Source organism: Falco naumanni, unplaced genomic scaffold (genome assembly GCF_017639655.2).
Source record: "Falco naumanni isolate bFalNau1 unplaced genomic scaffold, bFalNau1.pat scaffold_419_arrow_pat_ctg1, whole genome shotgun sequence".
NCBI classification, from domain to species: domain Eukaryota; kingdom Metazoa; phylum Chordata; class Aves; order Falconiformes; family Falconidae; genus Falco; species Falco naumanni.
In genome coordinates, this window is record NW_024427491.1 from 1 (window position 1) to 19,490 (window position 19,490).

At 70.3% G+C, this 19,490-nt stretch overlaps 1 protein-coding gene across 1 annotated transcript; it reads left to right on the forward strand.

The window, feature by feature from the left end:
- Positions 1 to 153: 153 nt before the first annotated feature.
- On the forward strand, positions 154 to 19,369 carry LOC121082192 (SH3 and multiple ankyrin repeat domains protein 1-like; the record flags this gene model as incomplete). The annotated part of the gene is given in 24 exon segments (XM_040581543.1): positions 154 to 291; positions 778 to 886; positions 1,755 to 1,825; positions 1,827 to 1,913; positions 2,830 to 2,997; positions 3,849 to 3,965; positions 4,501 to 4,530; positions 4,532 to 4,579; positions 4,872 to 4,938; positions 5,521 to 5,794; positions 6,552 to 6,687; positions 6,689 to 6,713; positions 7,396 to 7,509; positions 8,184 to 8,259; positions 13,567 to 13,649; positions 14,570 to 14,694; positions 15,466 to 15,601; positions 16,292 to 16,375; positions 17,052 to 17,060; positions 17,276 to 17,299; positions 18,059 to 18,115; positions 18,681 to 18,796; positions 19,269 to 19,334; positions 19,336 to 19,369. Coding segments are annotated over 24 exon segments (2,194 nt in total), but the record flags the coding sequence as incomplete, so codon positions are not given.
- Between the last annotated feature and the right edge of the window lie 121 nt (positions 19,370 to 19,490).

Genomic DNA, 19,490 nt, shown 5'->3' on the forward strand with positions numbered 1-19,490 from the left:
GGGCGGGGGCGGGGCTAAGGCTCTGGAGTGGGGGGCTGCTAGGGGTGACCCCCAGAAGTTTGAACAGGGCGTGTCCCACCACGGGGTCAGCACTGGGTGGAGCCTAAAGGGGGCGTGGCCGGGGGAGGGGCCTTCCTGCTGGGCTGAAGGGGGATGAATGGGGCTGGGGGGTGTGTCCCGCGGCCGAGGGGGCGTGTCCCTGCTGACCCCCCCCCCCAGTTCCGCTACAAGACGCGGGTGTACAAGCAGACCAACCTGGATGAGAAGCAGCTGGCTAAGCTGCACACCAAGGTAGGACCGCCGGCCACGCCCCCGGCCACGCCCCCCTCCCGCCACGGCCACGCCCCACCCCCACACCCTCCCTCCCCAGCCACGCCACGCCCCCCGGACACGCCCCCTGTTGACATGGTCACGCCCTCTCTGGCCACGCCCACCCACTGTGTGTCCTCGTGTGTCTCTGTGTGTCTCGGTGACCCCCCCGTGTCCCCCCACCCCACGGGTGTCAGTGTCCCCTCATGTGTGTCCCCCATGTCCTCCTCCCCCTCCCATGTTCGTGTCCCCCCCCGTGTCCCTCTGCCCCCCATGTCCATGTCCCCCCATGCCCACGCCCTCCGTGTCCGTGTCCCCCCACCCTACCCTGCTCCCCTCCCCCCCTGCCCCCCCAGTGGCCCCTTATGCCCCCTGCCCCCCCTGCCCTGCCCCACTGCCCCCCCGCCCCTCCCTGTGCCCCCAGTGCCCCACCCCCCCCGCCCCCCCCTGACCCCCCCGCCCCCCCAGACGGGGCTGCGGAAGTTTCTGGACTACGTGCAGCACGGCTCGGCTGAGAAGGTGGCGCGGCTGCTCGACCGCGGCCTCGACCCCAACTACCACGACTCCGACTCGGGGGGTGAGACCCCCGACCCCCGCGTCCCTCCCGACCCCTGGGGACACCCTAGGGTGGCCCTGGGACCCTGGGGACCCCCACAACCCCTGGGGACACCCCTGATGGGCTTGTCCCCACAGCCCCCCAGTATCCCCGTGTCCCCAAAGCCCCCCATGTCCCCACAGCCCCTCATAGCCCCCCAGTATCCCCATGGCCCCATAGACTTTCATGTCCCCTTAGCCCCCCATGCCCCCCAATGTCCCCATGTCCCCATAGCCCCCCATGCCGCCCAATGTACCCATAGACCCTCATGTCCCCATAACCCCCCATGCCTCCCAATGTCCCCATGTCCCCATAGCCTCCCATGTCTCCATATCCCCACAGCCCCCCATGCCCCCATAGCTGCCATGGGTGCAGGGGGTGACAGGGTGGCCCCCATATCCCCTTAGCCCCCCATGTCCCCATAGCTCCCCAGTGTCCCCATGTACCCATAGCACCCCAGTGTCCCTACAGCCCCCCATGTCCCCATAGTCCCCCATGCCCCCATAACTGCCATGGGTGCAGGGGGTGACAGGGTGCCCCCCACACCCCAGAGACCTCTATCTCCCCATAGCTACCCAATGTCCCCATGTCCCCATAGCCCCTCAGTATCCCCTTGTCCCCATAGCCCCCCAGTGTCCCCATGTCCCCATAGCCCCCCATGTCCCTGTAGCTGCCATGGGTGTGGGGGGTGACGGGGTGCCCCCCGCCCCCCAGAGACCTCTATCTCCCCATAGCTACCCAGTGTCCCCATGTCCCCATAGCCCCCCAGTATCCCCTTGTCCCCATAGCCCCCCATGTCCCTGTAGCTGCCATGGGTGCGGGGGGTGACGGGGTGCCCCCCGCCCCCCAGAGACCCCCCTGACGCTGGCAGCGCAGCGGGAGGGGCCGGGGGAGGTGGAGATCATCCGGCTGCTCTGCCTGGGGGGGGGCCCACCTCGACTTCCGCGCCCGTGATGGGGCCACCGCACTGCACCGCGCCGTCTGCACCCGCCGCTACCCTGCCCTGCTGGTAGGCACCCGTGGGTGGGCACCCACGGGGGGCACGGCCGGGCATGGGTACCCAGGGGGTGCCCATGGGTGGGAGGGGGCTCATACAGGGGGGGCATGGGCTGACAGGGGCACCCACGGGTGGGTATGGGCACCCACGAGTGGGAGAGGGCACCCATGGGTGGGCATGGCTGAGCACGGGTACCCGGGGTGAGGGGGGGGTGGCTCACATGGGGGACAGGGGACTGGCAGGGGCACCCGTGAGTGGGTATGGGTGGGCATGGGTACCTGGGGAGGGGCGCCCATGGCGGGGGGGGGGGGAGGGGGCTGGCAGGGGCACCCATGGGTGGGCATGTGCATTGGGTGCTGTGGGTGCCATGGGTGCTGGGCGCTGGGTGCTGGATGCTGGGCACCAGCTGCCATGGGTGCTGGGTGCCGGGTGCCATGGGTGCTGGGTGCCCAGTGCAATGGGTGCTGGGTGCCATGGGTGCAACAGGTGCCATGGGTGCTGGGTGCCATGCGTGCTGGGTGCCCAGTGCAATGGGTGCTGGGTGCCATGGGTGCAACAGGTGCCATGGGTGCTGGGTGCCATGCGTGCTGGGTGCCCAGTGCAATGGGTGCTGGGTGCCGGGTGCAATGGGTGCCATGAGTGCCGAGTGCCATGGGTGTTGGACACTGGGTGCCATGGGTGCTGGGTGCCATGGGTGTTGGATGCCGGGTGCCATGGGTGCTGGGTGCTGGGTGCCATGGGTGTTGGACACTGGGTGCCATGGGTGCTGGGTGCCATGGGTGTTGGACGCCAGGTGCCATGGGTGCTGGGTGCTGGGCACTGGGTGCTGTGCATGCCTGGGTGCCGTGGGTGCAATGTGTGCCATGGGTACAGTGGGTGCCGTGGGTGCGTGGTGCCGTGGGTGCGGGGTGCTGAGCGCCGCCCGCAGGCACTGCTGGACCTGGGGGGCTCCCCCAACTACAAGGACCGCCGGGGGCTGACCCCCCTGTACCACACGGCCATGGTGGGGGGCGACCCCCGGTGCTGCGAGCTGCTGCTCTACAACCGCGCCCACATCGGCACCGTCGATGAGAACGGCTGGCAGGAGATCCACCAGGTCACCCGCCACCCTGCCACCTTGCCACCACCGCCCCGTGTCCCCACGGCCCCACCACCCCGTGTCCCCATGGCCTCACAGCCCCATATCTCCATGTCCTCATGTTCCCATGTCTCCACCACTCCGTGTCCCCGTGTCCCCACGGCCCCATATCTCCATGTCCCCACATCCCTGTGTCCCCACGTCTCCATGTCCCCACCACTCTGTCTCCCTGTGTCCCTGTGTCCTCATGACCCTGTGGCCACCCCACCACATGTCCCCATGACCCCACTACTCTGTGTCCCTGGGTCAGCCCGTGTCACCCTCCCTGTCCCTGTCCCCAGGTGTGCCATGTCACCCTCCCCATCCCTGTCCCCAGGCATGCCAGCCCGTGTCACCCTCCCTGTCCCTGTCCCCAGACGTGCCAGCCCGTGTCATCCTCCCTGTCCCTGTCCCCAGGTGTGCCATGTCACCCTCCCTGTCCCCAGACGTGCCAGCCCGTGTCACCCTCCCTGTCCCTGTCCCCAGGTGTGCCATGTCACCCTCCCTGTCCCTGTCCCCAGGCATGCCAGCCCGTGTCACCCTCCCCATCCCTGTCCCCAGGCGTGCCAGCCCGTGTCACCATCCCCGTCCCTGTCCCCAAGTGTGCCAGCCCGTGTCACCCTCCCTGTCCCTGTCCCCAGGTGTGCCATGTCACCCTCCCTGTCCCTGTCCTCAGGCATGCCAGCCCGTGTCACCCTCCCCATCCCTGTCCCCAGGCATGCCAGCCCGTGTCACCATGCCTGTCCCCAGGCATGCCAGCCCGTGTCACCCTCCCTGTCCCTGTCCCCAGGCGTGCCAGCCCGTGTCACCATCCCTGTCCCTGTCCCCAGGCGTGCCAGCACGGGCACTCACAGCACCTGGAGCATTTGCTGTTCTACGGGGCGGAGGCGGCGGCGCAGAACGCATCGGGCAACACAGCGCTGCACATCTGTGCGCTGTACAACAAGGTGGGGACGTGGGGACATTGGGATGGGGGACATTTGGACAGGGGGACGTGGGAACATCGACATGGGGACATGGATGCAGGGACATTGGGAGATGAGGACATTGGGACGTGCGGACATTGGGACGTGGGGACATGGATGTGGGAGCATTGGGACATGGGGACAAGGGGACGTGGGGACATTGGGACAGGGGGACATGGATGTGAGGACATCGGGACAGGGGGACACAGATGTGGGGACAGGGGCTGCACATCTGTGCCCTCTGCAAGCTGGGGGCAGGGAGACCCATCTGGGGACATGGGGACAGGGGCCGGGGGGCTGGGGGGGGGGGCGGGGGTCCATAGAGGTGGCTGGGGGGCCGGGGGGACCATGGGGAGGTCAGGGTGGCCAGGGGTCCATGGGGGGGGCGGGGGGGCCATGGGGGGGGCGGTGGCAGGGGGCCATGAGGGGGGCTGGGGGGCCATGGGGGGCGGCTGGGGAGGCGCTGGGGGGCGCGCTGGGGGGCGGGGCAGGGGTCCCACGGTCGGTGCCCCCCTAGGAGAGCTGCGCCCGCATCCTGCTGTACCGGGGGGGCCAACAAGGAGGTGAAGAACAACAGCGGGCAGACGCCCTTCCAGGTGGGGGGGGGACACCTGGGGAGGGCAGGGGGGCAGGGGGCGGGGGGGGTGGCAGACACCTTTCCGGGGGGGGGGGCACTGGAGAGGGGGTACATGGGGTGAGGGGCACCTGGGGAGGGGGGCACCTGAGGGTGGCATGGGGACAGGGGGGGGCATGGGGGGGCAGATGCCCTTCCAGGCGGGGGGGGGGGGTGGGGGGGGGTGGGGCGTGGGGACAGGGGGACGGGGGGAGGCACACACACCGTGGGGACCCCCTGAGTCAGTGTCCCTGCCGCCCCCCTGCCCCCCCCAGGTCGCCGTCATCGCCGGGAACTTTGAGCTGGGGGAGCTGATCAAGAACCACCGGGACTCAGATGTGGGTGAGTGGGGGGCTGGGGGGCGGTCTGGGGGCGGGGAGGGGTGGGGGGGGCACGAGGGGGACTGGGGGGGTCATGGGGTCACGGGTATTCTCACCATGCGATGGCAGGAGGGCCCCCTGCCCCCCCCACAGCCCTCCCTGGCCCCCCGTGCCCCCCCCCATAGTGCCCTTCCAGGAGAGCCCCCCATCACAGAGGGGGGGGTGGGTGCCCCCCCTTATGCCCCCAGCCCCCCCCGACCCCCCCCCCAGTGTCCTTCCAGGAGATCCCTCAGTCACAGAAGGGTGGGTGGGTGCCCCTGCCCCGCAGCCCCCTTCCCCCATGCCCCCCAGCCTCCAGACCCTCAGCCCCCTGCCCAGTGCCCCCAGCCCCCCCCCGACGCCCCCCCAGTGCCCTTCCAGGAGAGCCCCCAGTCACAGAAGGGTGGGTGGGTGCCCCCCTCCAGTGCCCCTCAGCCCCCCGCCCAGTGCCCCCAGCCCCCACCCCCCGTAGTGCCCTTCCGGGAGAGCCCCCAGGTCACAGAGGGGTGGGTGGGCACCCCCCTGAGCCCCCCCGCCCCCCAGCCCCCCCCTGACCCCCCCCCAGTGCCGTTCCAGGAGAGCCCCCAGTTTGCGGGGCGGCGGCGGGAGGGGGTGCGGGGACTCCCCCTGCCCCCCCAGCGCCTGCTGCGCGCCAACAGCGACACGGGGGCCGCCCTGCCCGAGTGGGTGCTGCGGGGCCCCCCCGGCGCCCCCCCTGCCCCCCGCCCCCCCTCGGGCACCCTGCGCAGCGCCAGCAGCCCCCGCGGCGCCCGCGCCCGCTCCCCCTCCCGCGGGCGGCACCCCGAGGAGCCCCGACGGCAGCCCCGCGGCAGGCCCAGGTACGGGGGTCCCGGGGGGCTTGGGGGGGCTGGGGGGGGGCTAGGGGGGCTGGGGTCCCATGGGTGGGGGGGGGGCTGGGGGGGTCCCGGGAAGGGTGGGGCTGGGCGGGGCTGCGGACCCATGGAGGGGGGGGGAGGCTGGGGTCCTATCGGTGGGGGGCTGGAAGGGGACTGGGGGGGGCTAGGGGGGCTGGGGGTCCATGGGTGGGGGACTGGGGGGGTCCCGGGGAGGGGGGGCTGGGGACCCATGGGGGGGGGGGGGGCTGGGGGCTGGGGGGAGCTGGGGTCCCGGGGAGGGGGGGGGGCTAGGGGGGGCTGGGGAGCCATGGGGGCGGGGGGGCTTGGGTCCTATCGGTGGGGGGCTGGAAGGGGACTGGGGGGGCTAGGGGGGCTGGGGGTCCATGAGTGGGGGGCTGGGGTCCCGTGGGTGGGTGGCTGGGGGCTGGGGGGGGGCTGGGGACCCATGGGAGGGGGCTGGGGTCCCATGGCGGGGGGCTGGGGCTGGGAGGGGCTAGGTGGGCTGGGGGTCCGTGGGTGGGGGGGTCGGGGGCTGGGGTGGGCTAGGGTGCTGGGCACCCGGGGGGAGGGGGCTGGGTGGGGGCCGGGAGCTGGGAGGGTGCTGGGGCGCTGTGGGTGCGGGGGTCCCCGCGGTGGGTTGGGGGGGGTGTGTGTGTGTGTGTACCGGTGCGCTGTGGGTGGCCGCGGTGAGGGGGTCCCTGGGTCCCCCGGGTGCCAGGGGTCCCCTCCCCCCCCCCAGCTCCAGCGGGGTGCCGCGGGAGGCGGGGGGCACGCTGGGCCCCCGCGGGGTGAAGCGCAAGCTGTACTCGGCCGTGCCCGGCCGCACCTTCCTGGCCGTGAAGCCCTACCAGGCGCAGGGCGAGGGCGAGCTGTCCCCTCAGCAAGGGCGAGCGCATCAAGGGTGGGTGCGGGGGGGGCGGGGGGCGGGGGGGGGCGGGGACCCGGGGGACGGGGGGGGGGCGGGGAGGGGGTGGGGGGGCGAGGAGGGGGGGAGGGGGCCCGGGGGAGGGGGCCCGGGGGAGGGGGATGCCCAAGGACTGGGGTGCTGGGTGCCCAGGGGGTGGAGGGGCGGGGATGGGGTGGGGGGGGCGGGGGGAGGGCAGGGAGCGAGGGGGGGCCGGGGGTGGGGTACCCAGGGGGGTGGGGTACCCAGGGGGGTGGGGGGGGCCCAGGGAGTGGGGGGGAGCCCAAGGGGTGGAGGGGCGGGGGGCTGAGGGGGCGGGGGTCCTGGGTGCCCAGGGGGCGGGGGGCAGAGATGGGGCGGGGGTGGCCCCGGGGACTGGGGTGCTGGGTGCCCAAGGGGGGAGGGGAGGGGGCTCAGGGGGTGGGGTACCCAGGGGGCAGGGGGCAGGGGAGGCCCAGGGGCGGGGGGTCCTGGGTGCCCGGGGGGGGGGGTCTGTGGGTGCTGGGTGCCCGGGGAGTCCCCAGTGGGTGGGATTCGGGGTGCCCCCCCCCCCCCTCCGCGTTTGGGGCTGCGCGGGACCCCCCGAGCAATGCTCAGGGGTGGGGGGTACCTAAGGGTGGGTTTGGGGGGGCCATGGGGCAGAGCGCCCCCCCACCCATCCCCCACCCCCCCCCCCCAGTGCTGAGCGTGGGCGAGGGGGGCTTCTGGGAGGGCCAAGCCCGGGGCCGCATCGGCTGGTTCCCCTCCGACTGCGTCGAGGAGGTGCCCGCCCGGACCCCCGAGGGGAAGACAGGTACAGGGCGGGGGGGGGGCGACCCCCAACCTGCCCCACGTCTGACCCCCAAGTGGGACCCCCCACACACACAGCCCCAGTGAGGCAGGGGGGGGACGATGGGGGGACAAGAATGGGAGCCCCTCGAATGGGACCCCTCAGCAGGAGCCGTAAATGGGAGCCCCCAAGTGGGACCCCCCCCCCAATGTGGACCCCCAGCCTGCCCCCGGACCCCCAAGTGGGACCCCGCCCCAATGTGGACTCCCAGCCTGCCCCCCAGACCCCCAAGTGGGACCCCCCCCCCAATGTGGACCCCCAGCCTGCCCCCAGACCCCCAAGTGGGACCCCCCTACAATATGGATCCCCAGCCTGCCCCCCAGACCCCCAAGTGGGACCCCCCCCAATGTGGACCCCCAGCCTGCCCCCCAGACCCCCAAGTGGGCCCCCCAGCCCTGGGGAGCCCCAAAACTTGGAGCCCCCCATCCCCCTCCCCAAGTAGGACCCCCCCCAGTGAGACTCCCAGACCCCCAAGTGGGACCTACATCCTGGGGAAGGGGGAAGGGGAGAGGGGAAGGGGAGGGGGGAAGGGGAGGGGGGAAGGGGAGGGAGTCCCCAACCCCGCAGTGGGTCCCCCTGAAGCCCCAGCCCCCCTGCCCCCCCCCGGCCCCCCGGGACCCCCGTGTCGGTGCCCCCAGAGAGCCGCAGTGACAAGGCCAAGCGCCTCTTCCGCCACTACACCGTCGGCTCCTACGACAGCTTCGACGCCCCCAGGTGAGACCCCAGACCCCCCCCCCCACCGTCCCAGACCCCCCCATGCCCCCCCAAACCTCCCCACACACCCCCCAGACCCCCCCCCCGAAACCCTCAACACACCCAATTTCCCCAGACTCCCCAAACCTCCCCAGAGCCCCCAAACCTCCCCACCCCCAACCCCCCCACCCCCCCAGGTCCCCCCCCAGGTCCCCCCAGAACCCCCTCTGAACCCCCTACCCCCCCCCAAATCTCCCCAATCCCCCCCAGACCCCCAAACCTCTCCCACTCCCCTCAACCCCCCAAAAAAGGACCCCCCCCAAACTCCCTCAGACCCCCCCAGTTTCCTCCCCACAATTCAGGACCTCCCCCCCAAATCCCTCCCCCTCTAAACCCAAATTCCCCCCCCTCCCCAAATCCCCCCCATTCCCCCCAAACCCAAATCTCCCAGATCCCCCCCAATTTCCCCCCAAATTGCCCCAATCCCCCCAAATTTCCCCCCAACCCAAATCCCCCCAGTTTCCCCCCCAAATCCCCCCCCAAACCCAAATGCCCCCCAATTTCCCCCCCAAATCCCCCCCAATTCCTCCCCAAACCCAAATCCCCCCCAATTTCCCCCCAAATCCCCTTAAATTCCCCCCACCCCCCCTGCTTCAAGGTCCCCTCCCCCCCCCCCGGCCTGGGTCCCCCCCAGCTGTGGGGGAGGGGCCCCCCGGGACCTGGCCCGGTTCAGCCCGTCCTTGCACACGCGTGTGCGTGTCCCCCCCCCACTCGTGTCCCCTCCCCCACCCATGTCCTCCCCCCCCCCCGCCCCGACCCACTTAGCAGCTTCGGGGCACGGCGGCGGCTTCGGGGCACTGGGGGGGCTGGGGGCACCCATGGGTGCTGCGGGACCCCCCAGCCGGCGCCATGGGGCCGGAGGATGTGGGGTGAGTCGGGGAGGGGGGGCCAGTTGGGGAGCTGGGGGCAGCTATGGGGCTGGGGAGGGGGCTGTGGGGCAGCTGTGGGGCTTGGGGGGGCAGTTGCTTGGGGGGGTGGGGGGCAGCTGTGGGGCTGGGGGGGGGCATTTTTCTGGCCCCGTGCAAGGCCCGCCCCCCCCGGGGGTCCCTGGACTGGTGGGGGGGGCACTGGGGTGCCGTAGTGGTGCCGTACTGGTGGTTCTGCTGTACTGGGAGCTGTACTGGTGCCATACCGGTCGGTTTGCTATACTGGGAGCTGTACTGGTGCTGTACTGGGAGCTGTACTGGTGCCATACCGGTGGGTTTGCTATACTGGGAGCTGTACTGGGAGCTGTACTGGTGCCATACCGGTCGGTTTGCTATACTGGGAGCTGTACTGGTGCTGTACTGGGAGCTGTACTGGTGCCATACTGGTGGGTTTGCTATAGTGGCAGCTGTACTGGTGCCATACTGGTGGTTCTGCTGTACTGGGAACTGTACTGGTGCCGTACTGGTGGTTTTGCTGTACTGGGAGCTGTGCTGGTGCTGTACTGGTGCTGTACTGGTGCTTTACTGGTGCTGTACTGATGGTTCTCCTGTACTGGGAGCTGGATTGGGAGCTGTACTGGGTGCTATAGGGGTGCTCTGGTGGTGCTGGTGCTTTACTGGGAGATGTACTGGTGCTGTACTGGGAATTGTGCTGGTGCTGTACTGGGTGCTGTTGGCATGCTGTGCTGGTGTCATACTGGAGTTCTACTGGTGCTGTACAGGGAGTTGTGCTGGTTTTGTGCTGGTGCTGTACTGGTGTCATACTGGTGTCATACCAGAGCTGTGCCGGAGCCGTATTGGTGCTGTACTGGTGCAGTGCAGTTGCTGGAGCCGTACTGGTGCTGTACTGGTTCTGTGCTGGAGCTGTACTGGTGCTGTACTGGTGCCGTGCTGGAGCTGTACTGTTTCTCTGCTGGTTCTGTGCTGGTGCCGTACTGGTGCCGTGCTGGTTCTGTGCTGGTGCCATACTGGTGCTGCACTGGTTCTGTGCCGGTGTTGTACTGGTTCTGTACTGGTTGTGTGCTGGAGCTGTGCTGGTTCTGTGCTGGTGCCGTACTGGCTTTGTGCTGGAGCTATACTGGTGCTGTACTGGTTCTGTGCTGGTTTTGTGCTGGTGCTGTACTGTTTCTGTGCTGGTTCTGTATCAGTTCTGTGCTGGAGCCGTACTGGTGCTGTACCAGAGCCATACTGGTGCCGTACTGGTGCTGTGCTGGTGTGGTACTGGTTCTGTACCGGTTCTGTGCTGGTGCCGTACTGGTTCTGTGCCGGTGCCATACTGGTGCTGTACTGGTTCTGTACCGGTTCTGTGCTGGTGCCGTACTGGTTCTGTGCCGGTGCCATACTGGTGCTGTACTGGTTCTGTACCGGTTCTGTGCTGGTGCCGTACTGGTTCTGTGCCGGAGCTGTACCAGTGCCATACTGGTAGCGGGAGCCGCTGCACCGAGCCGTACCGGCCGCCGTAGCTGCGGGGCTGTGACCGGGGCCGTGACCGGGGCCGTACTGGTGCCGTACTGGTGCCGTACTGGTGCAGCAGCGGCGGGGTGCGGGGCCTGGGCCGCGGCACCGGGGCCGGTGACATTGACGCTGGGGCTGGAACCGGTGACGGGGCCGTAACCGGTGCTGGGGACACTGGTGGTGCTGGGGCTGATACTGGGGATGCTGGGGGGGGCCGTCACCGGTGCTGGTGGCGCTGACGGGGCCGTAACCGGTACCCGGGCTGCTGGTGGTGCCGGGGATGCTGACGGTGCCGTAACTGGTACCCAGGATGCTGACAGTGCCGTAACCGGTGCCGGGGACGTTGATGGTGCCGTAACCGGTACCCGGGCTGCTGCTGCTGCCGTAACCGGGATGCTGACGGGGCCGTAACCGGTACCCGGGATGCTGACGGGGCCGGGGATGCTGCTGATGCTGTAGCCGGTACCCGGGATGCTGCTGATGCCGTAACTGGGACACTAACGGTGCCGTAACCGGTGCTGGGGATACTGACGGGGCCGTAACCGGTACCCGGGATGCTGGTGGTGCCGTAACTGGTGCCAGTGCCGGTGCTGGTGCCGTAGCCGGTACCGGAGCCGCTGACGGTGCCGTGGCTGATCCCGGTGACGCCGCTGGTGCCGTCACCGCTACGGGGGATGCTGGCGGGGCCGTAACTGGGACCAGTAGCCGTTACCGGGGTCGTAACTGGGACCAGGAGCCCTAACTGGGACCAGGCGCCCTTACTGGTGCCGTTACTGGTGGCGGCGATGGTGCCGGTACCGTAGCAGGGCCCGGAGCGGGTCCCACCGGGGCAGGGGGGGAGGGTTGCCCCGGGGGGGGGGGTCCCGCTGCCCTCCCCCCTACCCCACTAGGGGGGGGGTCCCGGCCATGCGGCGCAGCCCCCCCGTAGCGGCAGCGGCAGCGGCATGGCCCGCTGGGGGCCCCCCCCGCCCCCCCCCGCCCCTCCCCCCCTCTCCTCCAGCTGGCCCCTCCTGGGCCCCCCCCGCCGCAGCGTCTGGTACATCTACAGGTACGGGGGGGGGGAAGGGTGGGGGAGGGGAGGGGAGGGGGGGGACCCGCCACCCCCACTCTCAGCCCCCGGCTCCGTCCCGGCCCCTGCGGCCCCATCCCCCACCCCCCTCCCCCCTGCCGGTCGCCGCGTGGTGCATGGCCCTGCCCCCCATCCCCCCTCCCCCCCCATCCCCCTTCTCGTCCCCCATTCCTGCTCCCCCCCCCCCCCCAACCCCGGCCCCAGCCCCGCAGTTTCTGCCCCACCCCCACCCCGCCAGGGCCACTGTTCCCTCCCCCTCCCCCCCCTTTCCCCCCCCCATCCCCCTTCCCCCCCTCCCCCCAGCTCCGTCTCTCCTCACTGGTTGCCCCTGTCCCCGGGTGGGACAGGGACATGCATGGGGGGGACATGGCTGGGACACGCGTGGGGGCAGGGCTGTGCATGGGGACAGTGTGGGGACATGTGTGCGGACATGGGGACACGCGTGGGGACAGGGCTGTGCATGGGGACATGTGTGGGGACACGTGTGGGGACATGGGGACACGCGTGGGGACAGGGCTGTGCATGGGGACATGTGTGGGGACACATGTGGGGACATGGGGACACACGTGGGGACAGGGCTGTGCATGGGGACATGTGTGGGGACACGCGTGGGGGCATGAGGACACGCGTGGGGACATGGGGACGCACGTGGGGGCATGGGGATGCACGTGGGGACAGGGCTCTGCATGGGGACATGTGTGGGGACACGTGTGGGGACATGGGGATGCACGTGGGGACAGGGCTGTGTGTGGGGACATGTGGGGACATGGGGACACGCATGGGGACAGGGGGACATGCATGGGGACATATGTGGGGACAGGGCTGTGCGTGGGTCATGCATGGGGACATGGGAACATGCTTGGGACGTGTGGGGACATGGGGACATGCATGGGGACAGTAGGATGCGCGTGGGGACACGCCTGGGATACGCGTGGGGACGGGCTGTGCACGCACATGGGGACATAGCAGCGTGTCACACGTGTGCCGCTGGGGACACGTGTGTGCATATGTGTCCCTGTGTGTGTCACCGGTGGCGGGGGGGGAGACGGAGACCTGGGGACACGGAGTCACCCCATGGCACCACGTGTCCTCATGTCCCTGTCGGTGTCCCCTCATCCCGTGTCCCCTCATGTGTCCCCACATGGGTCCCCTCATGTGTCCACTCATGTCCCCATGTCCTGTGTCACCCTGTTTGTGTTCCCATGTCCCTGCATGTGTCCCCATGTCCCCACGTCCACCGTGTCCCTCCATGTGTCCCCATGTCTCCCATGTCCCCAATGTGTCCCCCACATCCCATGTCCCCATGCCCACCCCATCCCCTCATGTGCCAATGTCCCCTGTGTCCATCATGTCCCCCTGTGTCCCCATGCCCACCACGTCCCCCCATATCCTCATGCATCCCCTCATGTCCCCATGTCCCTCATGTTCCTCCATGTCCCAATGGCCCCCCATGTCCCCCCAATGTCCCCCCATGTCCCCTCATGTTCCCGCCATGTCCCCCAATGTCCCAATGTTCCCAATGTCCCCCCATGTCCCCCCTCATGTCACCACCATGTTCCCCCATGTCCTCTCATGTCCCCCCCATGTCCCCAATGTCCCCCATGTCCCTCATGTCCCTCCGTGTCCTCATATCACATGCGCCCCATGTCCCCTCATGTCCCCACTATGTCCCCAATGTCCCCCCACGTCCCCCCTCATGTCCCCCCCATGTCCCTATGTCCCTCCACATCCCATATCCCACGTCCGCCCATATCCTCATGTGTTCCCTCCTGTCCCCCCATGTCCCCCCTGTCCCCATGGCCCCCTGTCCCCCTCCAGTGATTACATCATCAAGGAGAAGACGGTTTTGCTGCAGAAGAAGGACAACGAGGGCTTCGGCTTCGTCCTGCGGGGGGCCAAGGGTGAGCTGGGGGGCCTGGGGGGGCGCTGGGGGGGGGGGCATGAGGGGCTCGGGGGAGAGGCCCTGAGGGGGGCTGGGGGCGCTTGAGGGGGTCTGGGGGGTCCCAGGGGGGCCTTAAGGGCATCTGGGGGGACTTGGGGGTGTCTGGAGGGTCCCAAAGGGTCCCTGGGGGGGCCCTGAGAGAGTCTGGGGGGGACTGGAGGGTCCCAGGGGGGCTCTGGGGGGACCTGAGAGGGTCAGGGGGAGCCCTGAATGGGGGTGGGGGCAACTGGGGGGGCCAGGGGGATCCCTGAGGGAGTGTGGGGGCACTTGAGGGGGTCTGGGGGGTCCCAGGGGGGAACTGAGGGCAGCTGGGGGGACTTGGGGCTGTCTGGAGGGACCCAAAGGGTCCCTGGGGGGGGCCCTGAGAGAGTCTGGGGGGCATATGGGGGGGTGGGGGGGACCTGACAGGGTCAGGGGGAGCCCTGAGGGAGTCTGGGGGCAACTGGGGGGGGTTGGAGGGGTCCAAGGGGGGGCCTGGAGGGGCCCTGAGGGGATCTGGAGGGACTTGGGGGGCTCTGGAGGGTCCCAAAGGGTCCCTGGGGGGTCCTGAGAGAGTCTGGGGGGCACTTGGTGGGGGCTGAGGGTCCTGGGGGTCCCTGGGGGGGGTCTGGGGGGGTCTGGGGGACCCCTGAGGGCATCTTGGGGGGCTCTGGAGGGTCCCTGCGGGGGCTCTGAGGGTTCAGGGGGGGCCCTGAAGGAGGCTGGGGGGGCTCTGGGGGCGTGGGGGGGGTCCCTGGGGGTTCTGGGGGGGGTGAAGAGCATCAGTGGGGCGACTCGGGGCGGGGCGGGGTGCCGAGGCTGAGGAGGGTGCTGGGGAGGGGGGTGCCGGGTGGGGAGAGGGAGGGGTGGCGGGTGCCCTGGTGACCCCCCCCCCCACAGCGCAGACCCCCATCGAGGAGTTCACCCCCACCCCCGCCTTCCCGGCGCTGCAGTACCTGGAGTCGGTGGACGAAGGCGGCGTCGCCTGGCGCGCGGGGCTGCGCATGGGGGACTTCCTCATCGAGGTCAGCACAGCCCCCCCCCGGGGTGCCCACCCCCCCCCATGGGGCACACCCCCCCCGGGTGCCCACCCCCCCCATGGGGCACACCCCCCCCGGGTGCCCATCCCCCCCATGGGGCACACACCCCCCCGGGTGCCCACCCCCCCCCATGGGGCACACCCCCCCCTGGTGCCCATCCCCCTCATGGGGCACACCCCCCCCCGGGTGCCCATCCCCCCCATGGGGCACACCCCCCCCCGGGTGCCCACCCCCCCCATGGGGCACACCCCCCCCCGGGGTGCCCACCCCCCCACCTGCAACCCCCAGGGCACCCACATGCACAGGGGGCATGTCAGGGCGTGCCTTGGCGTGTGCTGGCATGTCAGGGCATGTACTGGCATGTGCTGGCGTGCTGTGCCATGCTTTGGCGTGGCCTGGCATGTCTTGGTGTGTGCTGGCATGTTGGCATGCCTTGGCATGTGCTGGCATGTCAGGGCGTGCCATGGTGTGCTCCAGTGCGCCTCGGCATGTGCTGGCATGGTGTGGTGTGCCTTGGCATGCTCTGGCATGCCTTAGTATGTGCTGGCATGTCAGGGCATGCCTTGGTGTGTGCTGGCATGTTGGCGTGCCTTGGCATACGCTGGCATGTGCTGGCATGTCAGGGCGTGCCGTGGTGTACTCCAGTGCGCCTTGGCATGTGCTGGCATCCTTGACGTGTCCTGGCGTGTCGGGGCATGCCTTGGCGTGCCTTAGTGTGTCAGGGCATGTCAGGGCGTGTGCTGGCGTGTGCCGCAGGTGAACGGGCAGAACGTGGTCAAGGTCGGGCACCGCCAGGTGGTCAACATGATCCGCCAGGGGGGGAACAGCCTGGTGGTCAAGGTCGTCATGGTGACGCGGCACCCCGAGGCCCCCGAGGGACCCCGGCGCAGGGGTACCCACCCGAGGGCAGCGGGGGGGCCTTGGGGGGGGCCTGGACACCTGGGTCCATGGGTGGGGGTGTCCCGGATGCCTGGGTCCATGGGTGGGGGTCCCAGGGCCATGGGTGGGGGTCCTGGGTCCATGGGTGGGAGTCCTGGACACCTGGGTCCATGGGTGGGAGTCCCGGGTCCATGGGTGGGAGTCCCAGGTCCATGGGTGGGGGTCCCAGGTCTATGGAGGGGGGGGGTCCTGGATGTCTGGGTCCCTGTGTGGGGGTCCCAAGTCCATGGGTGGGAGTCCTGGACACCTGGGTGCATGGGTGAGGGTCCCAGGTCCATGGATAGGGGTCCCACATGCCTGAGTCCATGGGTGGGGGTCCTGAATACCTGGGTCCATGGGTGGGGGGTCCCAGACACCTGGGTCCATGGGTGGGGGTCCCAAGTCCCTGGGTGGGGGGTCCTGGACACTTGGGTCCATGGGTGGGGGTCCCAGGGCCGTGGGTGGGGGGCCCAGGTCTATGGGTGGGTGGTCCTGGACCCCTGGGTCCATGGATGGGGGGGTCCATGGGTGGGGGGTGCCGGACGCCTGGGTCCATGGGTGGGGATCCCAGGGCCATGGGTGGGGGGTCCCCAGTTTATGGTGTGTGTGGGGGTCCCGAATGCCGGGTCCATGGGTGGGGGTCGCTGATCCCCCACCCCCACAGCGGCCCCCCCGCAGCCACGGCGTCTCCCAGCCCCCGCCATTTCCCTTCGCTCCAAGTCTATGACCTCCGAGCTGGAGGAGATGGGTGAGGGGGGGGCGGGGGAGGGGCTGGGGGGGTCTTTGGGGGGCTCTGGGGCCTGGGGGGGGCTGAGGGGTCTTGGGGAGGGGGGCCCTGGGGGTGGGCCCGGGGGGCTGGGAGGCCTTGAGGGGTCCCTAAGGGGGGGGCTTGGGGGGCTGAGGGGTCTCGGGGGGGGGGCCTGGGGGGGGCTCTGGGAGGGGGATGGGGGTCGGGGGGGGGTGTCCTAGGTGGCTGGGAGGTGTTGGGGGGTCCCTAAAGGGGGGCTCAGGGGGGTTTGGGGGTCTCTGGGGGATCTGGGAGGGGGTTGGGGGTCTGGGGGGGGCTGAGGGGTCTCCGGGGGGTTGGGGGGGGGCGGCCTGGGGGGTCCCGGAGGGCTGGGAGGCATTGGGGGGTCCCTAAGGGGGGGCTCGGGGGGTTGGGGGGTGCTGAGGGGTCTCGGGGGGGGGCCGGGGGGGCTCTGGGAGGGGGTTGGGGTTCGGGGGGGGCTAAGGGTTCTCGGTGGGGGGGGAGGGCCTGGGGGGCCCTGGGGGGCTGGGAGGTGTTGAGGGGTCCCTAACGGGGGGTTCAGGGGGTGTGGGGGGGTTGGGGAGGTCTCAAAGGGCCTGGGGGGGAAGGGGGGGGGAGGGGGGGATTTTTCACCTTTAACCTCTGACCTCTGACCTTGCCCCCATCGGCTCCACAGTGGAGAAGGGTGAGTTCGGGGGGTGGCGAGGGGGGGGGGGGGGGGGGGAATGGGGGGTCCTGGCGTCCCCCCTCCCCCACCCAGGACCCCCCCGGGACCCCTTTGACCCCCAAGGGTCCTTGACCCCCATGACCGCACTTGACCCCTCTGTGACCCCCAGTGACCCCGTGCCGCCCCCCCCCCCCCCCCCAGCCCCTCCCTAACGGCCTCTCGTGTCTCCCCAGTCTCTCCCTGGAAGAAGCGCAGCGGTGAGTGGGGCCTTGCACGCCCCTCGCACGCCCCTTGCACACTCACCCCCATCGCACCCCCGTGCACAGCTCGCACGGGCCTTGCACACTCATCGCACCCCCCCTGGTCTTGCACACTCATCGCACACCGGGGGTGCTGCACATGTTGCACCCCCTGGGTGTTGCACACTCATTGCAACCCCGTGCACGCCTCACGTGCACCTTGCACACTCATTCCAGCCCCGTGCACAGCTTGCACGGGATTTGCACACTCATCGCACCCCCTGGGTGTTGCACACTCATCGCACCCCTGTGCACGCTTAACATGGACTTTGCACACTCATTGCACCCCCCTGATCTTGCACACTCATTGCACCCCCGTGCACACCTCACATTGACCTTGCACACTCATCACCCCCCCCCTGATCTTGCACACTCATTGCACCCCCATGCACACCTCACATGGATCTTGCACACTCAGGGTGCTGCACATGTTGCACCCCTGGGTCTTGCACACTCATTGCACCCCGGTGCACGGCCCACGTGCGCCTTGCACACTCATCACACCCCCAGGTCTTGCACACTCATCGCACCCCCGTGCACAGCCGGCACAGGCCTTGCACACTCATTGCCTCCCTTGCACCACCATTGCCCCCCCCCAAGCACCCCTATTCCCCCCATCCCCCACCCCTCCGCCCCCACACCCTCCTCCCCCACACCCTCCTCCTCAGCCTCCCCCCCTTCAGCCCCCACCCCCCCAACCGCCCCCCCTCTCCCCAGAGTACGACCCCTCCTCAGCCACTGAGAAGAAGAGGACGGTCTATCAGATGGCGCTGAGTACGTGGGGGTGGGGGGGCGGGGAGAAGGGGCTGGACCCCTGGGGGGTCTGAGAGGGGGTGGGAGTCCCTCTGGTTACCTGGGTTCCCCGGGGAGAAAATGGGGGGGGGCTGTCCCTCTGGGGGACGGGGGCGCTGGGGGGGGGGGCTATGGGGGTGTGAGGGGGCTGGGGGGGCTTTGGGGGGGTGGGGGGCCTGGGGGGGGGCTGGGGAACTCCTTGGACTCGTGGCTTCGACCTGGGGGGCTGGGGGGGGGGGTGGGTAGGTGGTGGGTGATGGCGGTGGGGGTGGTGGGGCAGCTGGGGGGGGGGGGACACCCCCTGGACTCCTTGTTCCCACCAGGGGGCTCGGGGGGGGGGTGTGGATTATGGCGGTGTGAAAGGGCTGGGGGGGTTGTGGGGGGCTGGGGGACCCCCTGGACTCCTAGCTCCCCCCTGGGGGGCTGTGGTGGAATGGGGGGGCTATAGAGGTGTGTGGGGGCTGTTGGGTGTGGGGGGTGGGCTGTGGGGGGGCGAGGGAGCTGTGGGCGTGTGGGACCCCCCCCCCGGACACCTGCGCCCCCCCAGACAAGCTGGATGAGATCCTGGCAGCCGCCCAACAGAGCATCAGCGCGGGGGAGGGGCCGGGGGCCCCCCTGCCCCCCCTGGGCAAAACCCGCCCCAAGGGCTTCTTCAGCCCCGAGGTGGGTGGGCGAGGGGGGGGGGTCACACGGGGGGGGGTCCCTTGGTGGATGGGGGGGCGCCCAGATCCCTGGGTGGGGGTGGGGAAAGGTCCCAGATTTCTGGGTCAGCAGGGGTGGGGGCTGGGACACCCCAGGGGGGGTCCCCAGTGCCTGAGACACTTGGGGGGGGTCCTGGGTGTCAGGGACCCCCCGGGGGTGGGGGGGTCTTGGACACCTGGGGGGGGTCCTGAGTCCTCCAAGGGGGGAGGGGGATGTTGGGGGTCCCAGGCACCTGGGTCCCTTGGGGGGGGGTGGGTCCCTAGTGCCTAGGTCCTCTTATGGGGGGGGGGCGGGGTCCCCGACACCTGGGTCCCTTGTGGGGGTGGGGGGGATTCCAGATACCTGGGGATGGGGGTCCCCGACACCTGAGTCCTTTGGGGGGGGGGGGGGTCCCCGACACCTGGGTCCCCTGACCCACCACCCCCCCCCCCAGGCCCCCTTCGAGGCTCATCGCATGGGGCCGGGGGGGTTCGACCGGCCCTTCCTGCCCCCCGGGCCCCCCCCACGGGCTCATGCTGCGCCAGAAATCCATCGGTGGGTGCTGGACCCCGGGGGGGGGGACCCTGGGGGAGGGGGGCACCCTGGGGGAGGGGGGCACCCTGGGGGAGGGGCACCCTGGGGGAGGGGGGCACCCTGGGGGAGGGGCACCCTGGGG